At 44.1% G+C, this 23,820-nt stretch overlaps 1 protein-coding gene across 2 annotated transcripts in view; it reads right to left on the bottom strand.

Moving 5' to 3' along the window:
- Positions 1-23,820, bottom strand: part of CDH13 (cadherin 13) — a 445,340-nt gene that overhangs the window by 63,511 nt on the left and 358,009 nt on the right. For both annotated transcript variants that reach the window (XM_059857430.1, XM_059857431.1), the window contains exon 8: positions 20,811-20,951. In XM_059857430.1, coding sequence (XP_059713413.1) covers positions 20,811-20,951 — 141 coding nt within the window. The remainder of the gene's footprint in view (positions 1-20,810; positions 20,952-23,820) is intronic.

Raw genomic sequence — 23,820 nt, 5'->3', positions numbered from 1 at the left:
TGCAAGGGCCCGTTGTGTGCTTATTTCTTATCTAGAATGTCACAGAGGGAACATTCAGGGCCCTTTCATTTTCTCACAGGTAATTTATGTTTTCCTACCCAAACACTCTCTGTACACACATCCTTCTGGAGCACAAGCACCACTGCAGCCTCAGCTGGATGTGCTTTGTGCAAACGGTGCAGCACTTGCTCCCTTTTGTTAATAAGGAGCTAAGGAAGACTAAAAATGAGCTAAAATTTCTATCCTGATACTGAATTCCCTCTGAGCTGTTCAGGGATTGGGAATGACTGGCAGGACTGCCCGGCTGATGTGTCTGAGCACTGAGAATCAGCAGGGAGGTCTAAGCAGGCCAAGGTTCTGCACTTGTGCTCTGCCAGAGAGAAGGGGTGCCCACCCAGACACAGGGAACAACCTGTCAGACCTGCCCTGTGTGGGCTCCAGGGTCACCTCACCACGGTGCCTTAGAGCCCCCCTGTACCTAAAGGGGACTTTTTGGATAGGGGTGAAGCAATAGGACAAGGGGAATGGCTTTAAGGGTGGGATGGGACATTGGGAAGGAATTATTCCCTGGCACAGGTGCCCAGAGAAGCTGTGGCTGCCCCTGGATCCCTGGAATGTCCAAGGCCAGGTTGGACACTGGGGCTTGGAGCAGCCTGGGATGGTGAAGGTGTCCCTGCCATGGCAGGGGTGGGATGAGATGAGCTTTAAGGTCCCTTCCTGTTGCAGTAAGGCAGAAAAATCAGAAAGGCTTCATAAAATCAGGCCTGCTCTGTTAAATCAGTGCTGGGCTTGTCAAACTGGCACTTAGCAAGTTCCCATGTGAAAGCAATCCAGGTGTGAGCAGTTGGTTAACATAATCTATCCCTGGGTAAAAAACAACCTGTGTAAACATTAAATCTATCCCATGAGGACCAGTGAAGAAAATATGTAAAGAGATGAAGAGTAGAGAGATTTGATGGACAAGTAAAATACCTTTTACTAACCAATAAAGTAATTGGCAAGAAATCTCCAGACCAATTGGAGTCCCACACCAGGGCTGTAAGACTGGATTAAAAGGAGTTTTGTGAATAAAGAAGGGGCTTTTTCCACCATGAAGAAGATGGAGTCCTGTGTGGTTTATTCCCATACCTGCCCACCCAAACCATCCTGTGATTCTATGAACAGCAAAGGGGCTGTCCCAGGGGCACAGGCTGGTTCTGGTTCTGGTGAGGGCCATCCCTGGAAGGAGAAGCGTCACCCTGAGCACAGACATGCTCCATGGTGGGGCTGGGGACAGCAGGCAGCACCAGGCACCTCCACAGCTACTGGCCACCAGAGCTGACACTGCTGGGATGCCCAGATTTTGTGCAATTCCCTCATCCTGATCCTGGCTGATGCTCTGGGATGCCTGGAAATCCTTCAGCAGCAGCTTAGGAATCCTCTGATTCCAAGCACACCAAATGTCTCATGCAAATAAAGGCAATTCCCAGGAAATACAGGTGGCAACAGTAAGATAAATAAGAATTTGGTATCACCTTCAGTTTCTATCAAAAAGCTTTTCCACAGGGCTGAATGTTTACTAAATCAGGATGTGTATGAGGAGCACGAGTTCATTAAGAGCCTGTGCTGTTCCTCTCTTTTAGGACTGATCTCCTTCTCCTGTAGAATCCTCCCCGGAATGTGCTCGTACATCTGCATCAATATTGCCACACCGAGCTCTTCCCAAGGACAGCCAGTGCAGGAGGGATTAATTGGATCCTGACACACATTTCTAGATACAGATTTTTCACCTGAGCTTGCCAGTTCTGGGGGAAATCATTTTAAGGGACAATAAATACCACTTTATTTCTGTACACAGCAGTGTGATATACTGTAAGCAGCCACCCTTCCTCCCCTTGGAAGGCAGAAAAATGCTGTGCTTGCAGGTGCCTCAGAAACATCTCCTATTTCTTGCCTCTGAGTAAGCTCATAATTAGAGTAGAAGCACGAGGAGCCATTTCAATGGAGCTGTAAAACTCCAGCAGAAGGGAAAAAAAAAATCTATTTGAGGTTAGAACAAAATCTTTCTTTAATCTGGCTAATGCTGCTTTTGTGCTGATGCTAATCATTATATTTATGACTAACTGTGGGACATTCCAAAGCATTGACACCTGACTTCACTTACCAGAAAAGCAATCACTTGCAGATATTCAGCTTGGTGATTAGCATGTAGAAACCTAATTTTTAGTGGATTAAACCATGTTGTATCAATTTGGTGGTCTTTAGGATTTATAATCAAACCCTGGTGACATCTGATTAATGCCAGCTCAGGCTCCCTGAACCTTACAGTATTCCTGCTCCTTTGGAGCTCAGATCACAGCAGGCTGATTACCCCCTGATTATCCTGAGTAACTGGGGTCAGAGGTTCCCTGGCACCACAGAACACATTTAATTCAATCAATTCAGTGAGTGAAGCAGTTGGGGAAAAAAAAAAAAAAAAGGAAAGATATTCCAATTGCTGTAATACAGCATTAGAAAAATTGCCCAGGACTTCTGTGCTCCAAATGATGAGCATTTTTGCTTAATTTCTAATTTAGTATTCTGCTGGGGTTTGCAGCTTGGAGTACTTGTGATATTTTCACTCAAAGTCAGGGACACTGAGCTTGGAGGGAGGAAGGAAAGCCAGAGGGAGAAAGTTGCCTGCATTAAGCTGGATAATGACCTTTGTGACAGGCACACACACACTGGCACAGCTCAGCTCTGCCTTTGCTGGTCACCCTCCCTACAGGTAACTCACAAACTCCTCCTGGTTCTCACTGCATGTCCCTTTGGCCACTGCCAGACTTTTGGTCTTTCTTTCCCTTCTGGTGGAGTTTTAGTGTTGTTTAGCTGAGAGCCACTTCATTTTCCTGGGAAGCAGAGAGACTTTGATCACCTGTGACAGAGCACAGGGGTGATTTCAGACAGGAGTTGGGGAGCTCATTAAAGACTCCACTCTGTACCTCAGCCTCCTGAAGCACCAGGGGCTGTGGCTGGGATGAGGCACAAAAAACTCCTCTTATTCACCCTGAAACCTCGAGGCTTTCACATACCAGTGTCCAGCAGCTCACTTTGCCTGCTGAGAGGGAGCTTTGCATCCTGCATGAGGATCCTGAGCCTGCTGACACACAAATATCCTTACTGTGCATCCTGAGGCTGCTGCCACGGCCAGACTCTGCCTCTGCCCCGGAGTGGGTGATTGCCACAGCTCCAGGCACTGCTGAGGGTGGAGAGCCTGCTCAAAGAGCAGGGAGGATCTGACAAGGCTGAGGGACATCAGAGACAAGAAATTGGGACCTACTGTGGAGCTGCAGGCCAAGCAACACACAAAAATACATTCTGAAAGACATAAACGTGACCCCAAATGATCCCAAGGGCAAATGTCAGCGTGAGCATCCCCTTTGTCCTGGCAAAGCACCCCAGGAGTTACAGCTCCCCACAACAGCCTGGCCACAAACACTGGGAGGGAACCAAACCAAACCAAACCAAACCAAACCAATTCAAGGCCCAGAGGAGCCAGGAAATGGTGAGAGAAACAGGAAAAGGAGTAGGAGCTGAGAAAGGGGTGTTCAACACTTTTACATCTGCCCTATTATCACTATTGACATTTTTTCTAAGTTGAAGAATATTTGCTTGTTCGTTTGTTTCAGTAATTTGGTCAGGATTAATAATGATTCTTGGATTAGTTTGCAATTTTATGAATATTAAATTATTGGCTTTATGTATGAGGTGGGCTTCCCTTTGCCCATCAACAAAGTTTTGAAAGTAAAAATACAACATCAGGGTCAGCCATTACCTGCAATGCTTCATCAAAAATTAAAGCAACTTTCTTGAGTAGAATTCTTTAATAAAGGAAATGAAGTCTTAGACCTCTGTTTTCTCTGCAAGCAGGAGAAAGTTGCAATTTAATTTTCTGCTTGCCCACAGAGAAGATCCATTTTCTACGTGTTCCTTTGGGGTTCTTTGGAATGAAAAATGCTATATGGTTATAAAACATTCTCTTAATGAAGCTCACTCTTGCCTGTCCCTGGAATTGATGAATTTCCTCCTGAAGCCCTGGGCACATCTGTCCACAGGACAAGCCCTGGCACAGCTGTCAGCATTCCTCACCTGAAGAGAAGCCCAGAACAGGAGCTGCAGGACAGAGGTTTGGTGTTGTAGAGAAGATCAGAGTGTGCCTAAATGGGACATAAAGCTGGAACCTATGGACAGTGCCTACAGAGCCCCACACAGTGCCTGCAGGCTCTCCTTTGGGTGTGAAATATTCTCAGCCTGTCCTACTGCAAAATCCAAAACAAATAAAAAGACAACACCCAAATGACTTAATCAGTTCTCCACATCAAACACAAAACCACAGGTAGAGAGGAAATCATACAGCAGCAAAATCCCATCACATCAAAGCCCTCAAAATCTATACTGCCTTCTCCTCCTGTGCTGAGGATGAAAGAAGAAGACACCACAGACAACAGATGTTGGTTTTGTCGCTTATTCTGTGCTGGAAAAAGAATTGTGGACAATAAAAGGGATTTGATGTTGTGCAAACAGCAAAACTCTGTGGAGAAGGGCAAGGAATGGCTGCCCATGCAGGGTGGAGGCAGGAATTGCTCCACTGGGTCACAGCCCTGGTTCCTGCCCGCAGCAGGAAGGAAATGAGCCCTGGGACAGGCAGAGGTCTGAAACCTGGGATAATTCTGGGTAGCAAATGGGTTGTTGTGGAGGAAAGGATTGTCTGGGTGCCACCTGCACAGGGACAAGGCCAAGAACTGCTGACTTCACTGGGACATCCTCAGATTTCATACCCTTCAGATATGAAGCAAAAGCTGCAGGGAAGCTGAAGTACAGTACAGGATTTCTGGGAGACCATGGGCACTGCAACCTCAAAGCTCTTAAAGGAAAAATAAACAAATAATGGCAATTATATAAATAGGAGGGAGGAATTTAAGGATATCTTGAGAACCCTTCCCTGAAAATTTCATGAGAAACCCAAATCCAAGAATCTATGCAGAACAAAATACATATGCCTGATTTTCTAACATTTCTAAGGTTCATGATGTTCATGAACACTCAGGAAGTTCACTGGATTGCCATGATTTTTTTTTCCTGTGCCAAAACCAAGCAACAGGAAAGAATTTCCTGACTGAGATTCCAGTCTGAAACTCCCCATCATCCAAGACTCTTCACTATGCTGGGTTTGGTGCTGACAGTTGGTGGTACAGGGTGGAACAGCAAAATAACACTTGCCCTCCTTCCTGCAGATAAAAATTGTGCCTGTGTCTTTCCTAGCTGGTCATGTCCTCTTTTGGCAGCAAAATGCAAGGAAAGGGGAGAGGAAAATTACTCTGATCTCAGCCTGGGGAAGGATCCAAAGGGGACAAGAGTGGAAAAACTAGATACCAAAATTTAGGTGTTTGGAAGCTGCAGCGTGGCCTCTGTAGCAAAATTCCTGCTCCACTTAGAACTCCTCCATTTTATCAGTGAATTAAAACTCTTCCCTTGCAGTCCTGCAGGAGCAAACTGCTCCTGCCATGCAGACGAGATTTCTGAAGGAAAACATGCTTTTAACAAATCTCAGCCATTACTTCATCATTTTCCTGAATTGTCTGGCAAAAAGGAATTTAAAGGCCTGCATTTAAATGCTGGAGCACATATGAAATGAAGAAAACAGATTGATTTGCATTCTGCTCCACTCCTCTCTTTGCCAAAGTGATTTTTATAAAAACACCCCTAAAAATTAAAAAGACTTAAACCCCACAATCTGAGCCTGAGAATTCAGTTTTCAACATCAAACCACTGATTTTTTTAAAAATTTCCTTACAATATAAAGCTTTAGAAATAGGGTTTACAGAAGAAATGCTGCCAGAGCCCCTAAGACGTGTCATCCACTCATTCCTGACATGGAATTAAAACAAAATGCCAGCCTTGCAGTGCCCACAAACCCTGCCAACAAATAAGGATTGTGACAGGCTGAGAGCACTGTCTGGGGTTTTTATGCTCATTTTTTTCCATGGCAACATCTCTGTTTCACGTGCAGGCTTTCATTCCCTCCAATCTCTGCATTGTCTTGTTTGGTTTATCCCTTCCAGGAGCACCTGCCACGTCTCCACTCTGCTGCAAGGTGCAGAAATCACATTTGGAGTGTCTGGGGCCAGCTGACACTTGGTCCTCAGCCAGAAATTTTGTTCCAATCACACCCAACCTTCTCACCTCTCCTACTTCCCAGCCATTATTTGTCCCTTCCTTGGTTTCCTCCAACATCCAGCTGTGTCCTGGGTTGCCAAGCAAATTGTATCCTGTTTGCCATCTGCATGGCAGCTGTCTTCTGCTCAGTGGGCAGTTTTCCTTATCTCTTCCACACCCACTCCTCCCTCCGGGGAGACACCTGCTGATAACAGGCCATTGGATGTCCCTGCATGGCTGATAAGAACTGCAGCATCCCATTGGGGGACGTGAGTCCAGGGGGAGGAGCCAAGCATTCCTACCCGGATAGAATCTGGAGATCCTGGAACACCAGCAAGGCTTCTGCACTGGATTTCCCAGAGGAACAGCAGCTGCCTCTTCCCTCCCTGGACCTTCAGAGGCAGACTGCACCCTTCTCCAGGATCCCTGCTCCAGCAGAACCACCCCTGGCACTGCAGGAGGGCTGAGCCACAATTCCAATGGGACTGCTGCCAGCACCCTGACCCACAGGGTGTCAGGTGTGTTCTGGCTCTGGCAGGGTTTAGTTCACTGCAGTGTTTATTTTATCTTTTTATTTCCTTCCCTAACAAAAAAACTGTTATTCCTGCTCCCATTTTTTTGGCTGAGAGCCCCTTAATTTCAAATGTATAACAATTTGGAGGGAGGGGTTTACATTTTCCACTTCAGGGGAAGCTCCTGCCTTCCTTAGCAGACACCTGTCTGTCCAAACCAAGACACGCTGAAATTGCATCTCCTCCACTGGTACTCCAAACGCCAGCCCAAAAGATCAAACACAGCTGCTCTGTGCCACCTTGTCCTCTTGGGGACAATGTCCTTGGAGGCCACCTGCACAGACAGCAAGGGACTTTTCCACTCAGATCCTGGGTGCCCCAGTGCCTGGGTTTTGAGAACAGCCTTGAAGAGATGGGATTTAAATTGTATTGAGGGCATTAGCCTAAAGTGAATGAAGAGGAGAGTACACTTCTCATTTCTATCCCCAGAGTGATAAATGTGAAAGTGGAATACTTCTTTTTTTTTTTTTTTTTTTCCAAGGCAAAGAAAATGGGAAACCAACATGGATTTCAGGCACATGAGAAATAGCTTATGAATTTAGATGATAGTTCAGCAGAAATAAATTGTACATCTGTTCATTCATTTTAATAAAGCAGGGAAATGACACGCTGCTGGAGCCTTTGGAGAATGCTGAGATTTTTAAATGATGATCCTATAATAATAGCATTAACATTTGTAATGCTGCCCATACTTTAGGAATTTAAGAAAAATACATTGATGGGATAAGTGAGCTTCAACCTATAGTCTGGACTCCAGGCATTAAAAAGTGAATAAGGTGCTTCCTGAATACTCCCAAATTAGTTCAGGAAAGGCTCTACAATGGCCTTCCCATGTAACACAGAAAATCCTCCCAGTGTGTGTTGATAAAGCTTATTATTTCTGAATAAATAATTCAAATGTGCAACACGTAGCTGAATTTCTGCTGACTAGAACCCCAGTCTTCATTTATAGGCACTTTAAGTGGAGTGTTTACTTGAAAGCAGTCCATGGAAGAAACCAACAGGATGTTTTTCCTGGCTGTATGGATGCATGGAAACATGTCCCACCTTCTGCTGAATTCAGGCAGGAAGAGAACCTTTCCCCTGCATCCCCCATAACACAGAAGTTAGAAGTGAAAAAAGTTTCATAGCTTCATTGTTTCTATGCTGCTATTATTTACAAAGCCAATGAGCAAATTTAGGAAATAAACCAGTGAGGCTGCAGGGGATGGTGCATTTTAAAAGCTATGTTTTGATTTTCCAAACTGATCTCCATGGGAAATAATAAATTAGGAATTCAATAATAACTGCTGTGTTCCTTTTAAAAGCTCAATTATTAAGATCATTAAAATTTCCTTTTAATTGATTGCATTAGAGCAGTTGCTGCTGGAGTAAGGAGCATCTAAAACTGATTAGTGCTCACATATTGCTCTTTGATCAACTGGGATAACCCTCACTCAAGGCAAGGGAAACAGGCAAGTCTGCAATCCTTGAGAAGTGGAGAAGTTCACCTAAAATCAGATCTCAGAACCCAAGATCTTTTAATAGTATCCTGACACTGTTCCCCACTGACACCACAGGGGAGCAGGCTGAACTGCTGGATCTTCCCAGAGCAGAGATTTCCCAGAGGTGCTGCTGGAAACTCCTCAGTGCTGACACCCCTGATCGATGCAGCAGCACCTGAGGGTGGCCCTGTGCTCCCTGCTGCCCACTGCAGCCCCAGCAGGCAGCCAAAAACAACCTCAACAGGTAAACAAGGCTCTTTGTGATTTGGCTCTCTCCTGAGTGCAGGGGGATTGGAGGAAAGAAATGCCCTGGGACACAGAGAACCCCTGGGTGAGCACTGCCCAGCCACAGAACCCTCCCAGATTTAGTGATGGGAACTGCATTTTAAGCATTTGCCTGGAGGAAAGGAAACAGCTCCCAGGGACTGTCAGGCAGCCCTAGCATGGGCAGGATAAACCTGTTTGTGCCAGGAATGTCACAGGAAAAGGACATTAAAGAGTTCAACGTCTGCAGGCAAAGTTGAATCTATTTACTTATGGCTTCAATTATTATTTAAGAAGGAAAATTTGAAAAGGTCAGAACTGCTAAATCAGAAAGCCTGCCCTTCATTTGTCTTCAAACATACACAGGTTTCCTAGCTTGGTTCAGCGCTGGATCAATTAATCAGAAACAATGTTCTTTGTTTTCAAATGCCAGTCGTGTTATTTCTAAATATGGAAATATATTGTGTTATTTCCAAATGGACCTGTTGATCTTAGAGCTCTTTCCCAACCTGAATGATTCTGTGGCTCTGTGAAACAGACAAGTAAATCCAAGTTTCATTTTTATTTTAAGCCATGTTAGAAAATGCAGCTTTAGAAAAGCGAAATATCAGGTTTTCAGTTTAGGTAGGCAGACACCTGTGGGCCTGTGTTTCTATTTATATATATGCACAGAAATCCAGATTTACTTCCCAGTCTAAAACTGCACTCCCATCTCCATTTGGATGGGAGCCACAGCTTGGATGCAGGCAGTTAAGAATATCAATACTACACATAAATCTTCTTCCCTGATATTATTTCAGACAACTGTTGGTTTAGATTTAAGCTTATTTAGCAGGATTGATCTTCCTTATGTTTCTTTCAAAACTTCCTCACATAACTCCTTTGATTTTTCAAACTTTATATTTTTTTTTTTTCAGCTGAGAGATTGCTTTCAACCCTTTAAACTTCTTGAGGACAGCAGTGCTCTCCTCACCATCAGTCTTCTAAACGAAACAAAATCATTGATCTAAGAGCATCTGACAGCAGCAGTTAATGTACAGGCACTGCCAGCCTCAGTGGTGAAACAAACGAGCTGGGGAGGAGGAAATAAAGTCTAAAAGGAACAGATGAGGGGATGTGTGCCAGCCAACAGCCACGGGGCTGGATTTGTAGAAGGCAGGAAAAGGGTGTGCAAGACTTCTGTGAGCCCTGGGCAAAGAGTCAGCTTGAGGCACTGAAAACAAAAAGGTGACTCCCAAGGGGATCAGGGGATGAGGACATGAGGAGGAGTTCACTGGGGGATGGGATCAGGGGATGGGAAAATTAAGGTCTTCCAGAAATGAGGAAAAAGGAGAAAATCATGGGGACAGAATGGGGATCACGAGAGGACAAAGGTCAGAAAGATTTTGGTGATACAGTTTTCCATGCAGAGGAGAAGTGATGAAAATAAGAGCAGAGAAAAAGGGGAGTCACTCAGCAAGAAGCAGTCAGGGGTTCATCACTGCAGTGTCTGGGAGCTCTGAGGCAGCAGCTGGGAATGGGAGCAGAGGGGTTGAAGGAGTTGGAGGTGATCAGGCTCGAGGAGTTTGGAGAGGAAGGAAAATTCCAGCTAATTATTAAAATTCAAAGAAGGCTCCTAACAGAATCCTGACTAAAGAATAGGTGTGGAAGGAGGAAAACCCAAGAGTAACTCTTTGGGTAGTTGGAATGGGGAAGTTTGTTTTGTCTTAAAAAAAGGGAATGATGCAACAGGCAGAAGGAATTTTGAAGGATAATTTTCAACACTGGCTGGGCAAATTAAATATCAAGGGGAGGACACAAGTGATTAGCACAGGGAAGTGGAAAAAATCTCTATAAAAGCTGCATCAAGAGGAGAACAGGAGTTAGAATAGAAACTCCAAAGAACTGGCTGTAGAGCAATAGTGTTGGAAGGAAATATTGGGTGAGGAAAACAACTGGGATTCATGGATTTTTCCTAATTGGGTTAAAGTCTAGAATGGGAAAGGGAAGATAACATCAATACCCGGTGTAGAGCTGGGCTTACACTTTTTTGTGACATATGGACTGAGAACACAGGGGAACACATTTGTAAAAACAAATAAATATTAAGTGACTGTTAGACAGATTGCTGGAGAAAGGGCTGCCCTTTCAGCAAAGAAGCATCTGGAACTCTAAGGCAAACAAGTCCTGGAAACAAGCCAAAGCAGGAGCTACAAGGATGTGAACAAATTCCACTTCTGAACCATTTTCCTCAAAAGAGACCATAGCTACAAGGAGTCCAGGAAGAACCCCCTAATCTGCTTTATCTTACATGTAACAACACCTTTTTCATTCCACTAAGTTCAGGACACAACCAGGCCTGTATAATTTTATTTGTTCCAAAATTAATATCTTTCACAGGCATTTGCTAAAATTTTACTTGAATAAACCTACAGCTCCTTTTACCACGGTGAATTTTATCCATTGCCTATTTTAATGCTTCAGGGCAGAAAGAAAAAAAGATATTTTGTCTAAATAATCCTGACACTTTGATTCGTGGGCACAGACAGTTAGCAAATTTTGGAGTAGCCAAATCAGTTTTAGTGTCGCTGAGAAAAATCTTAAAATCTCACTTGTCAGTGAAGGAATTGATAAACTGATCACAAAACTCATTCCACTCTAGTGGAATGACCCAAGCAGCCACATAAACTATTATTTTTGAATGAATAGACTTCAGCTTTACCAATTCCCTCTGCTCAGATAAACTGCAGCTATGATACCAGCTCACACATATTCTGTAATTGGTATTAAATAGGGTTTTGTCTGCTGCAAATTGAATATGTTAAGATCTATAGTGTGTTATCATGTTTAATCCTGCTTTAAAACAGAACTCCCACAGATGCTGCAGGCATATTAACAGTGTGGGTTTCTGAACTCGTGGGATTACAGTGATATTTGCACCACATCTAACAATTCCTCTATTTGTTACTTCTCCAATCAGCTGTGCTGTGTCAGACAAAGAGATTTAGAATTCTTGGTCTTTCTGTTGAAATTCTGCATTCCACAGGTGAGGAACTGAAATAATTCATACATGGAGTAAAAAGTCCTTCAAGTCCAAAAAGGTAATACCAGGTCCTCTCTTCCTCACTGCCTGACCCCCACTTTACATTCTGAATTACTTTAAACTGAAAGAGGGAGGATTAGATTGGATATTAGGGACAAATTCTTCCCTGTAAGGGAGGGGAGGCCCTGGCACAAGCTGAGGGTGCCCCTGGATCCCTGGAAGTGTCCAAGGCCAGGCTGGACAGGGCTTGGAGCAACCTGGGATGGTGGAAGGGGTCCCTGACACAGTGAAACTTTGAGAAGGCTGACCCAGAGCAGAGGCTGGACAGAGCTAAATAAAGCAGGGATTTATTGAAAGGATCTCCATGGATCCACCCGGGGCAGCACAAGAGCCCAGCCAGGGCTGCACCCAAGATGAACCAAAATGGTCCCAAAATGAACCAAAATGGTCCCAAAATGAACCCAAGGTGAACCAAAATGGTCCCAAAATGAACCCAAGATGAAACAAAATGGTCCCAAAATGGTCCCAAAATGAACCCAAGATGAAACAAAATGGTCCCAAAATGGTCCCAAAATGAACCCAAGATGACCCAAAATGGCCCCAAAATGCACGAGCGCTCCCGGGGTCTCTCCCTGGATCAGTTCTGCTCCATTTGCACCTTGCAGTTCATTGTCCCAGCCCAGCTTTAGCCCAGGCAGTCCCACCCTTGTTTTTCTCTCTCCAGCCCACGGGGTTTGTGCTCCTGGGCTGAGATTTGGGTCATTTGTCCTTGGTGCCCAGCTGGAGCAGGAATTGTTTTGTCTCCCTGCTCTGTGCACAGAGCTCACCATGCCCTGATGTGAACCCAGCCCCACACACTAAAGCAGCACCAAGTGTGAAAAATAGAAAAGCCAAACCCTGAGGCATCAATGGCACATGGAATGAGATGATTTTAAGGTCCCTTACAACCCAAATCATTCTGAGATTCTATGAACAAGACAACAATGATTTAAGAGCCACTCTGCAATGAACACCACCTGTAGAAATCACTGTTCCCACACTAAGGATTTTTTCAGCTGGATGTCACACAGTCAAACAAGGTCTCCCAACAGAGACCCCCAAAGTTAATTTCAGAAAAGAGATTGGTGCATCATTTTGTAGCTTGATCTTAAAAGCAACTGTGTGAAGCTTCTTGGAAGTCTCTGTGTCACCTGCCAGCACTCAGTGGTGAAGCTGGAATTCCTTGGACAGTTTATGAAGTAAATATGCCATGAGCACTCTCGGAGAAAAGTGAAATCAAAGGACATTTCCATGGACTGCTTCACCAGTACATTTAGAGGAAAAAAAAATTATAGGAGAAAATACTCAAATTTTAAAATTTCCAATTGAAATCTGTAGAAAACAGTCCTAATTTGATTTGAAAGCAGCTGCAAAATTCCAGCTGGAGGGGGAAGTTTTGTGTTGTTGGGGTTCTTTTTTTTGTTGTTGTTTGTTTGTTTGTTTTTTGTTTAATTGGAAAATCCCATATCCACTCCTGGCAATGATTGCTAATAATTATGTTTATACAGCTTCCCTGAATAAGTGATCCAAGACTAGGTCTGGAGACATTACATAATCTTTGTTTAGCTTGTGCTTCCCTCAAGAGCCTTTGTCTGAGCCTTCCTTCCTTTTTAATTTCTACTCTCCAGCTCCTCACCCAAGCGAGTTTGTGCTAGAGGTACTCCAAACTCTCACTGCTACTGTTTACTTTGTAATCCTGACCTTAATATCTGTTGTAAAGTTCACACTTCATGGACCACGTTGAGGAAGCACATTAACCTTCACTTCTTGGAGAAGAGGGCAGTAAATTGTGGGTTTATGGCTCTTCTGCTGCTCGCAGGGTTTGGGTATTTGCTGCCTGCAGGAGCAGATGGAAGAAGCCTTTGGAGGATAAGTCAGCACAGGAATGGGTTTGTGGTGAGAGTCTGCCAGCTGCAGTGAGCATTGCTGTTATTGCTGACCTTCCCAGCACAGCCAAAGGCTCGCAGAAGGCAAGGGAGGTGGCTCATCCTCACCCAGGAGCTGCCCTCACATCAGCTGAGGACAGCAAACCAGGGCAACTAAACAAAGGGCAGGGAAGGAACAGTGACAGAAAGGGGGGAAAAGGGAAAAGGACTGGCAAAAATGCAAGTTTGCTGTGTGAGCCTACTTGGAGAGCAAGAGTGCTGGGAGGGAAATCAGATCTGGAGGAGCAGCACCGTGCCTTTGTGCTCCTCCCCAAATTCCCACTGTTTGAATGATCATTTCTGTTCACAGACCCTTTCCTCTGTTGTACAAGTGTTTCTCAGCTGCTCCCAGGTTATAAAGCAGGCACTCCGTTGTTTTATGCACCACTGAAATGTGTTTATCTGGAGATTAAACAGACAACTTCATGTATTTCCTGACCTTGGTGGAGAGAAACAAAGCAATGAACTCACCCCTCACCAGCAAAGATAAATGTGGAGCCTGCTGCCTCCTGCCAGGCAGCACATCCAGCCCCAATTATGTGATAAGTGCAATGGCTCCGTGTTAAACACATTTTGCAGAAGTTCTTGAACAAAGTGCTTACACTGGTTATGCAGATAGCTGGTGAAAGCCACATGAATACAGATTATTATGCACACAGTGTGAATCTGGATGAGCCCAGGAACCACTGGTCTTCCAAACTATATTATTTCATTTGGTTTTGGTTTCTTGCTGAAGAGTTCTCTGTCTCAGTCAATGCACAGAATAATTGTATTTGTTTTCCTTTCTCAGAAATTATTCCACTCCTGAAAATGCTACAGCAGAGCATCTGTTGTTAAGGTTGTTGGTAATTCAATCCTGAGTGGTGCTGAGCATTTCTCAACACGTGAGAATCCTCAAACAAGCTAATTCTGATAAAAACTGACACACAATATTCAAGAAGAAGTAAAAAAAAACCCAAACAAAAAGCGTAATTCCATTATCCAGATAGCCAGACTGTTTAAATAAGTCTTCCAGATGTCCTTAGTTTGGTAGCACCACAACACAACTCAGAAATATTAATAAATCTCCTTCTTGATCATGGGCATTTTTCCAGGTTATGTGAAAGTTTTTAGAAGAGAGACAGATATTTGGAATCCTCATTGCACTGAGTCAAAGCAATCTAAACCCAGATTTTTGAACTCCAGTGGGCACCAGATGTCTTCACAGCTACTTTATTAAGTCCAAAATTATTTTAAAAATTATTTTTGACAGCTAAAATTATTTAAGGGAAAAAAAAAAAGACGGGGGTGTCTACATGCCTGTTAGTTAGATTTTAGATTCCTAAACTGATTTTGAAACCTGTTTTTAGCTCATGACAGCTCAGAAAACTCTGGATGCCATGAACTGTACCATGGGTGAGACCAAGGACCAATTATTAACCATGAAGAAATGGTACAGTCACTGAAAATTAAATTTCATTTTTTGCAGTGACAACAGAATGCTCATTTAGAAAATAAAATATTGCTGCTATTTGGATGTTTGTTTCCTTTCATAGATTCTGCCTCTCACACATGAAAAATACACCAGGTAAGAACTTCCATTTGCTTTCAAGGAGACTTTTGGGCACTTGGAGCTATGTCAAGTGTGTGAGTGAACTGCTGCAAGAGGATGAAGTGGAAATGAAGCTGAGTGAAAAGGTCAGTGCAAATATTTATCCAATGAAGAGGTTTCTGAAGGTTAAGATATGCTCCAGGAGCCTTTCTAGCTGTATCTACAACTCCAGGAAAAACAAGGGTGGCCAAAGAGCTCCTCTCTGGTGATCCCCAGCCATGCTGAAGCCTCTCTTAGTGCCAAAGTTTACTGACAGCTGGAGAGGCTTTGCCCTGCTCTGTTGGGTTTCTGCATGAATTCTGATTTCTCTGCATGCAAATTGTCTCACAGCCCAAAACCAGGAGCCAAATGGAAATTCCAATATGCATTCTGCTCATGTGATTTTGCTGTAATGGTTTTATCCATCCCACAAAACAGTTTCTGCTGACAAATCAGCGCTGGGGGAGTTTGATCCAATTTGAACAGGCTGCTGGAATTCCAGCTTGGTTCCCATCACTTTCAGGCCATAATGAAACTCTGATTCTTAGCTATCAGCCTGGCAGGGCCTTGTCATCTGCTCAGATCTGTGCTGCTGCTCCAGCCCCTCAGCCCTGCCAACGTGCAGCAGGAGGGAGCAGTTTGTGGTGTGGGAAGAACCCAAGCTGGTTTGTTCTCTGAGCCACCCTGGCAGCTCCTGCTGCTTTTGTCTCTGTTCAGCCTGCTTTGCACTGTGATTTCCACCCCAGCAGGGAAAGGGAGAGGGCTGCAGCCCTGGCCTTGCTGCCCAGCTGGGCTTTAGCACCTCTCTGGCTCTGTTTTCCACACAGTTGTGGTTCTCTCTCAGCAGAGTGACAACTCATCTCCCAGTCAGATGCAAAGAAAAATAAAGAAAAAAATCCCTGTGGAAGGGGGTTGGATGGGAATCATCTACCATTAACATGATTGTGTCAAAGGTGTGGTCCAGCTCACTGCACAGAAAGGAACAAAATCAATTAAGAGTCCCAAAGGGCAAAGTTTTCCCTGCAAGACAAGGTAAGAAGTCCACAGGAGAGGAGAGGTGAGATTGGTTGGCTTTAAACATGCAAAGTCAATGGGCAGGTCTGCTCTGGGTTGCCAAGGTCTGTTTACCACAGAAAAGAAAAGTATCACATCCAAGAGAGACACTTCTGTAAAACTATGGAAAAGTGATCCAGGAGGAACCTTAAAATTGCTTTAACTCCATATTTGTTCCCCAGTACAGTTTAACCAAGACCAAGAATGAAGGCAGGGACTCTCAGCAGCTTCAAGCCTGAGCTGCACAGTAAATCTCTCCAGATGGTGCTGTGGAAGTCTGAGATCCTCTGTGAACCACGAGCACAAGGAAGGGCAGATTGTCCTCCAGGGGCTGCCTTCCCCAGAGGGTGACACACCTGAGCCAGGGGACAGCACTGCAAACCACCATCAGTCATGGTCACAAGCAACCTAGCCACTCACAGGTCTCCACAGGATCAATCATTTATTAAAGCTCCCATTAGTCATTTATTACTCTTTTAGAGACCATTTATCAGCTGCTTTCAAAATGGGAGCAAATAATATTTTTCACTAAAGACTCCCAGCACTGGGGTATCTCAAGTCTCACCGGGGTGGGGTTTTGCCAAATTACACAAATTTTATTCTGTTCACAGGAGGCCAGATCTTTTATTTTACTGGAAAATTCTTTTCTAAGAACATGTATATTAAAAGTAAATTTATACCAGGCAAAACATTTTCCCTAATCTTGCTCTCCCTGGTGTGACAGAATTGTTTCTGTGTGCCATTTCTTTGTCCCAGAAATGGATGGAATTGAAGGCGAGGCTGGAGGTGGCAGAAAGAGGAATTGTGTGAGGGATGGCTGCTCCCTGGCCAAACCAAGTCTGTTTGTTATGTGCCAGTGAGAGCCCTGTGCCAAACCCCATTTTCCAGGTTTGCCTGGGGATGGGCTGCAGCCCCACATCTGTGGAGGAGGAGAAATGTGGGAACTGGAGGCACTGCAGAAGAATCATCCCCTTCAGCCCCAGCACTGCACTCCCCTCTCAAGTGCCTGGCAGGATTTACCAAGGAAAGACAATATTTCTGATATTAAGGGAAAATAACACATTAAAGAGCAGCAATGGAAGTTTCAAAAGTTCAGGTCAGAAGATAAAGGCAAACAGAGTCAGAGAATCTCAATTTTGAGCACACACTCTGCAGGCAGGAATGGAGTAAATAGGATTTGCTGGACTATTCTTTTGGAGAAGGAAGAAATGACAGAAAGGGGTCAGGTCCATATCTTTCTTGGGTTAGAACTCATTTTTTCCTCCCCCAGCTCTTAGGTAGAGCCAGGCCTCCAGGAGCAGATACAAGAGGAGAATTTGCCAGCTCGTGTCTTTCAGCAGATGCCACAGTGTTAATTTTTCATCACACCACAGCCACAGTGACATCAGCTCCTGACCAAAATCCCTGTTTTTGCAGGATACAACGCTGCAGTGATCTGTCAGCCACCCTTACAGTGACACAAGAAAAGAATTCTCAGTTTTGTTCATGTTCTAGGTATAACCACTCAGCACCCTCAGTGCTCCAGCTCATTCCCACCCACTGGGAATATCCTGCAGGATGCAAGCCAGGTGCCAGATTTTCCAGAACAATCTGTGCCTGCTCCTTGCTTTGCTTCATTCCTTATTTTCTCTCAAGCAATCCCTTGCTGCTGAACAAAATTTGAGCCTAAGGCCTTTCCTTTAGTGACACAAAATAATAATTCATAAGATTAATTTTAAAACTTTTTCCCATAATAGAAATAAGGTTGTAAATTTTACAAAGAGGCCACTAACTTCACAAGTATCTCTATTTTCAATCTCTGTAATTTAAATCTGGCACAATATCCCAGCCCCTGTGACCTTCTAAAAGGCAGACCCTGCTACCTCACCTGGGAGTTTTGGAGGAACTCTTAAAATATTGCTCTATTTGGCATTAAAGATGAAATTATTAAACCCCTGGAGGGAGCAGGGCACTGTTTGCACACCTGGGTGGGTTTTTACCCTGCTCAGAGCCCATCATTAGCAGGAAGTGCAGCTGTGAGGCAGAACAAGGCAGAGATTTTGGAATTGTGTGGAGCGAGGGGGCAATAAGCAAATCCTGAACTGGGCTGAAGCAAATCTCATTTATTGAGCCATCAAAGCTCCTGACACACAGCCCGGGCCCCCAGGGCTGCAGCTCCTGCTCTGCAGGCAGAGGAATGTGCTGGATCACAGCCAGGATGCTCAGCTGCTCCTGGGGCACCCTGGCACTGCGGGGGTGAATTGTCCTGCCTCACCCAGGAGGGGGAAAGAGAGAACAGGGAGAGCAGAGCCACTGGGCAAGCACTGCCTCTTCCAGGAGAGGGACTTTGCACAAGGTCAGGCAGGGATAGGCAAGTGGGAATGGGCTCTAGCTGAAGAAATGTGGATAGGAATTGGATATTTGAAAGAAATTCCTCCCTGTGAGGGTGGTGAGGAACAGGTTGCCCTGAGAAGCTGTGGCTGCCCCATCTCTGGAAGTGTCCAAGGCCAGATATAATTTAATTTATTATTTATAATTTAAATAATTTATTTAATAAAATAAATAAAAGAAGCTACACTTTGTAATCAAAGCTTCAGATTTACTGAACTTGAGCTTTCTGCTTCAGAAGTTACCTTGAAAAATATTGTCTTTTTCTTTCAGCTCTAATTCCAATCAATAGTACTGCAGCCTGTGGTATGCAACTGCTATTAAAATGCAATAACTAAGCACTTCCAGCAGAAAATCAAATAAAGTGACATTAAATCAACTGACAGACACCTCCCTCCTCTTATTTTAACAGAGGATCTGCTCCTGCAGGGGGCTGGCACCACACATGAAAGGCTGATTTTTCCCTGCCTTCTCCATGGAATATGAACATCACTTAGCAAGGCAGAGGGAACATTTCTGAGGCCATTAGCATCTCTAAATAGTGCAAGGTTCAAACCCACAGCTAACCATTGAAAAGGAAGAGAGGTGTCACTATGGAAAAGAGAAAAAAGTGCAAGGAAAATATCTAAGAGCAGACTTTTCAGAGAAAACAAGATGATGCTGTCTCTTCACACCTGTTTGATTTTCATGCTAAAACCACAAACTGTCCAGGGTATAAAGTAACTTTTACTGTCACTGACAGAACTGAATCTATGAGCATTTCTGAATCTCCACAGAAATTGATACTAACAACACCTTTGTGGCTAAGCAGGCACATGAATTTTTGTGCCCAAATTGCCAAATTATTAAGTCAAACAGGACTATAATTATAGAAAGACTTCCTCAAAAGAATTCCATCTAGAAATATTTCTTCCAGAGAAGAATTCTCCAACTTTGGAAGTTCGAGGAGGTAGGACTGACTGACATGACTTGCTATCAATATTGATTGAGCCAATAAATTCTTATTTCTAAATGCACCAAGCTGTCCTTGTACATTGTTATCTTCCAGAGGGTTAAACAAAAGGCAGCATTTCAAAGATATTTTAAGTACTGGTTGTCAGGAAATGGCTTTCAGAGCATTAAAAGCCTGATCTGAAAGGTAATTCTAAAGGAATTAATGGTTTGATCATTGTCACTTAATTGTCACCCGTGTACTTGAAGGGTTTGGATCAGTTTCTCCATTATAATTTTCAGGTGACTGAAACACTGCTGCCAAAGCACTTTACTGATGTAGTTATAGATATTCCCTTGCCACAATTGTCATGGTTTCTACTTTCTTCTTCTTTTTCCCTTTTTTAAAACCCTTCTCTGTCGTCTTTGAATCTGGTGTTTATTTACTTTGCATTTATAAAAGAAATAATTCTTCAAATCAAATAACAGCAACTTGTTTCAATATAATCCATTGGCAAATCAGTAATATTAGGCCCAGAAATAAATTTTAAAAAGGTAAAAATATACTTCAGGCTAAATAAAAAAACCTCTACAGCAATAGGCTTCCCTTTTCTACTCCACAATTATTTGAAATCAGGATCCCTCAGATTTACTGCTCATAATTTGAGAAGTTTTCCTTAAAAGTTTGCAGAGCCCCAGGAAACTTTAATAGCAAAATCCAACCTGGCTGTAATTAGGTAAATTTTTTAAAACTCTCTCATTCTCTCCAGATACCAAAATAAATCAGACTCACAGTAAATGTAGGGGGTGGAAGAGTTGAGTGTGAGCAGGGCTGGAAGTCTGCTGGATGCAGGCAGGGAATTCCCTCACCTTGGTTTTGGGGTTTATCAGAACTTCCAGCTAAATTCAATTCACATGGAAAAAAAACCTTTCCTTGCACATTCCACCTGTAGGCTAAATGTGAAGCTTTTAGGACTGGAGCTTTAATTCCAGAACCCCAAACTCTGGCTGGCTGACAGGGGAAGTGCTGCAGACAGGCAGAAAATGTTGTTTTCACCCACGGTGGTCCTGACCATCCAAAGCCTTGAGCTAGTTTTGCCATTTCCCCCCACAGGAGCAAAAGGAGAAAGGCACCACCAGCAAAGTGATTTTTCAGGTTTGCACCCTGCTAGCCAATCCCTAAATGACATCATTTTATTTCTCCCTTATGGTTGCACTGTGGTTTGGAGCTGGTGCACACACGTTCGTTAACGCGGAAAAAAGAAAAGAGCAGCTCCAGGAAAGTCTGTCAGACCCAGCTAAAAACACTCTGTACGTGCCTTCTCTCCTTACAGAACACCTTTATGTTTAGAAATGAGCTGATTAGGACTGCTTGCACTGTTCTGGAGAGAACAGATGGCCAGCTCTTACCTCTTTCTTGGTGAATTCTGGGGCGTGGTCATTTTTGTCGTCGATAAGAATGGTGGCAGTGGCTGTGCCTGTCAGTCCCACATCCATCCCACCCATGTCCTTGGCTTCTATCACCAGCTCGTATTTTGGGCTTTCCATGGTCTGAAAAAAAAATAAAAATAGAAAAGGAGAGGTTAAGAAAAAAGAAATCCACAGAGATAACGTACTATTTTTAATTAATATTAAAATAACTAATTTTAAAAATCACAGAATTTCATTTAGCCTAATAAAACAGAGCAGAGAAACAGGTCTGGTATCACAGTTTTACTGAAACACAAGCACAGCTTTCTGTAAGATCAGCTGCTACCCTGGAAACCTCATTTGCAATCCAGCATGAAGGTGAATATTGGTAAACAGTGCATAATTTATCCTGTTATTTAGGAAGATTAGGAAAGAGGTAAGAAATTAAAATATTCTTGCTCTTTAAGAGTAAGCTCTACCTTCAGTGCACCAATATTTAGCAGCTTGCTTCATCAGTGTTATGATGGGTACATAATTAAATACTAATGTCACAATCTACATATAAATTCCCTTTATTAAATCCCATTCATTCTGGGTGTTAGCATTTAGACTGGTAATCCAAGATTGCTCCACTGCAAGAAACAAAAAAGCAGTTTCCAAAACAGGCAGAGACTTCCAGTTATTGCCCAAAGCCAATGTGCAGAGGGATATTAATGATTTATACTGCTGATATCTGATTGCCACGGGTACTTCTGCCACGGGGACTTATCTGGCTGCCCCCCTCTGCAGAGCCAGACAGCACAGGCCCACAGCAAAATCCAACTTAATTCCCCCTCACAAAACACAGCCTTAATCTGGGAAAAAAACCCATTTGTGGTCAGTTCTGGAGTGGGAATGTGGCAGCCTTTGGAATCCCCATCTGTCCCATCAGGGATGAAAGCTGGAGCAGGGCTCAGCAGGAGCTCTGTCAGAGCTGATGTTCTGAGCCCCAGACCCTGCTCCCCTGGCACTCCTGGGGAATTCAGACATGGATCTCAATGGGAGATCACTAAAAATGAGTTTGGTGTGGCTGCCTTGAGTGGAAGCACCTGCCCAGAGCCCAGGTGAGCACAGAGGCCACCTCTGGAGCCACACAGTGACAATCTCACATTGCCCAGGAGTGTTTATCCAAACCCTCCTGGACCATAACCTGCATCCCTCGGGGAAAGCTGCAACAAAGCTGCTGCTTTTGGAACCTCTTGGAACTGGGTCTGCAAGAGCCCAGGGCTCCCAGCCTTGACATCCCTCACCCATGTCCTTTATCCAGCAGTTTTCCAGCACAGACACAGCCCAGCAAAGCAGCCTCAGCCTCTTGGGTCACCCAGGCTGCTCTGCAGCCAAGGGATTTGGAATCTTTTCCCAAATAGTGAATTTGGCATTGTTTGTTTTCCTGGGCACATCCCACCATCTCTTTTTTTGGAGAAGGTGTGAGAAAGGCATCCCAGCTCCTCAGCAGGTAGATTTTGAAGCATTTTTAGGCCAACAGAGAAGCAACCACCTCTGTTGCTCATCAGATCAGCTATTATGAAACAATAAATTTGCATGTTCAATCAACAAGTCAAGCCAGAAGATAAATATGGACTGCTAGGAAATCAGATGCCACTGCCACACAGGGGATCCTAAGAAATGTATTTCCTGTAGTCTTACAACATTATTCCATGAAATTCATCTCAGAAGGTGGCAAACCAAGACCAGGAGTTTGATTTATAACATCATAAAAACAAATCCAAAGAAGTATTGCTGACATGTCTGCAACACAAACTCACGCCATGGAGAGGAACTAAATTTATAGTTTTTATATATTTGTTTTCTAAAGTGCCTTAAAACCTGAATGAGACTTCTCTCCCCTCTCCTAGCTGTGACTTTTTCATTATTTTGATTAGAAAGTCGTTATTACTGTATGGAAAACTTGCAAAGCCATTTATCACTTCATGTTTATAAGCCTCTTTGCTCAGAAAGCCCATTTTTACTCACAAATTGGCCTTTTTTCCTTTGAAAAACATCCCATTTTCTATTGAAAGCAAGCCCATTTGTGCTAGAAATTGCATCTACTGCAGCAGAAATGTCTGTGACAGGAGTCCAATGTTTAAGCTCACGCAAAATGTGAAAAACATTGAATTTTGAGTAGTATTTCCTATAATTATGAATACTTCACACTTCCCTGCTATGCAGCACTTCCTACAACTCGTTCTGACACCAAATATTTGCCTTGTTAGAGGAAGCAGCTGCTAACAGATGCAAACCCTGAGCAGAGGCTTGTTCCCATCAGAGGCTCTCTTTGCACTCGCTTGTAGGACCTTGCAGAGCCCTCCTGCCTCCAGCCCAGCAGAGCAGGCAGCAGCAGGGATTGTTTGGAGAGTGGGATTTACCAAAAACCTGGATTTCTGCAGGCAGAGCAGCCCTGTTGTGCAGGGATGCTGCTGCAGGGATGTGCTGGGGGGTCAGGGCTGCTCTGGAAGATCTCATGGCACCTCCTCAGCATTTCCCTCTTCTCAGGGCTCAGACCTGTGACCCCAGCGTGTTCTCCCTCCTGTTCCTCCTATCTTGTGAGGAAAAAGTGCTGCTGGGAGGAGGCAGTGGGGGAGAACATCCTTCCTTCCCCATCTCCACCCCTGCCTAGCTGCAGGGATGCAGCACCCAAAATTTGATCATTTTGGGACCCCACAGAGACTCAGACACGTCCCACCAAGTCACTGCCTGCCTCTAAACCCAGGCCTGCTCCCAAGTGCCCTAAGCACAGCCTTGCCAAAGCAATCCAGTCAGTGGACAGTGAGATATCAGGAACAGAAACAAGCCCCAGCTCCCACCAAGTGGGATCTCCAAAGGAGAATGGATTATTGCAATAAACGAACATCGAGTCGCTGCTGGTGTGGTTTGTTAGTTATCAGCTCTTTGTGGAGTGGGACTGTTGAGAGGGTTTGCAGAATTACAGCAGGAGAACCATTCCTTTCCCCATGAATTTTCCCTGCAG

This window comes from Haemorhous mexicanus, chromosome 12 (genome assembly GCF_027477595.1).
Source record: "Haemorhous mexicanus isolate bHaeMex1 chromosome 12, bHaeMex1.pri, whole genome shotgun sequence".
Lineage (NCBI taxonomy): Eukaryota > Metazoa > Chordata > Aves > Passeriformes > Fringillidae > Haemorhous > Haemorhous mexicanus.
This window is presented reverse-complemented; position numbering and strand designations above follow the sequence as displayed.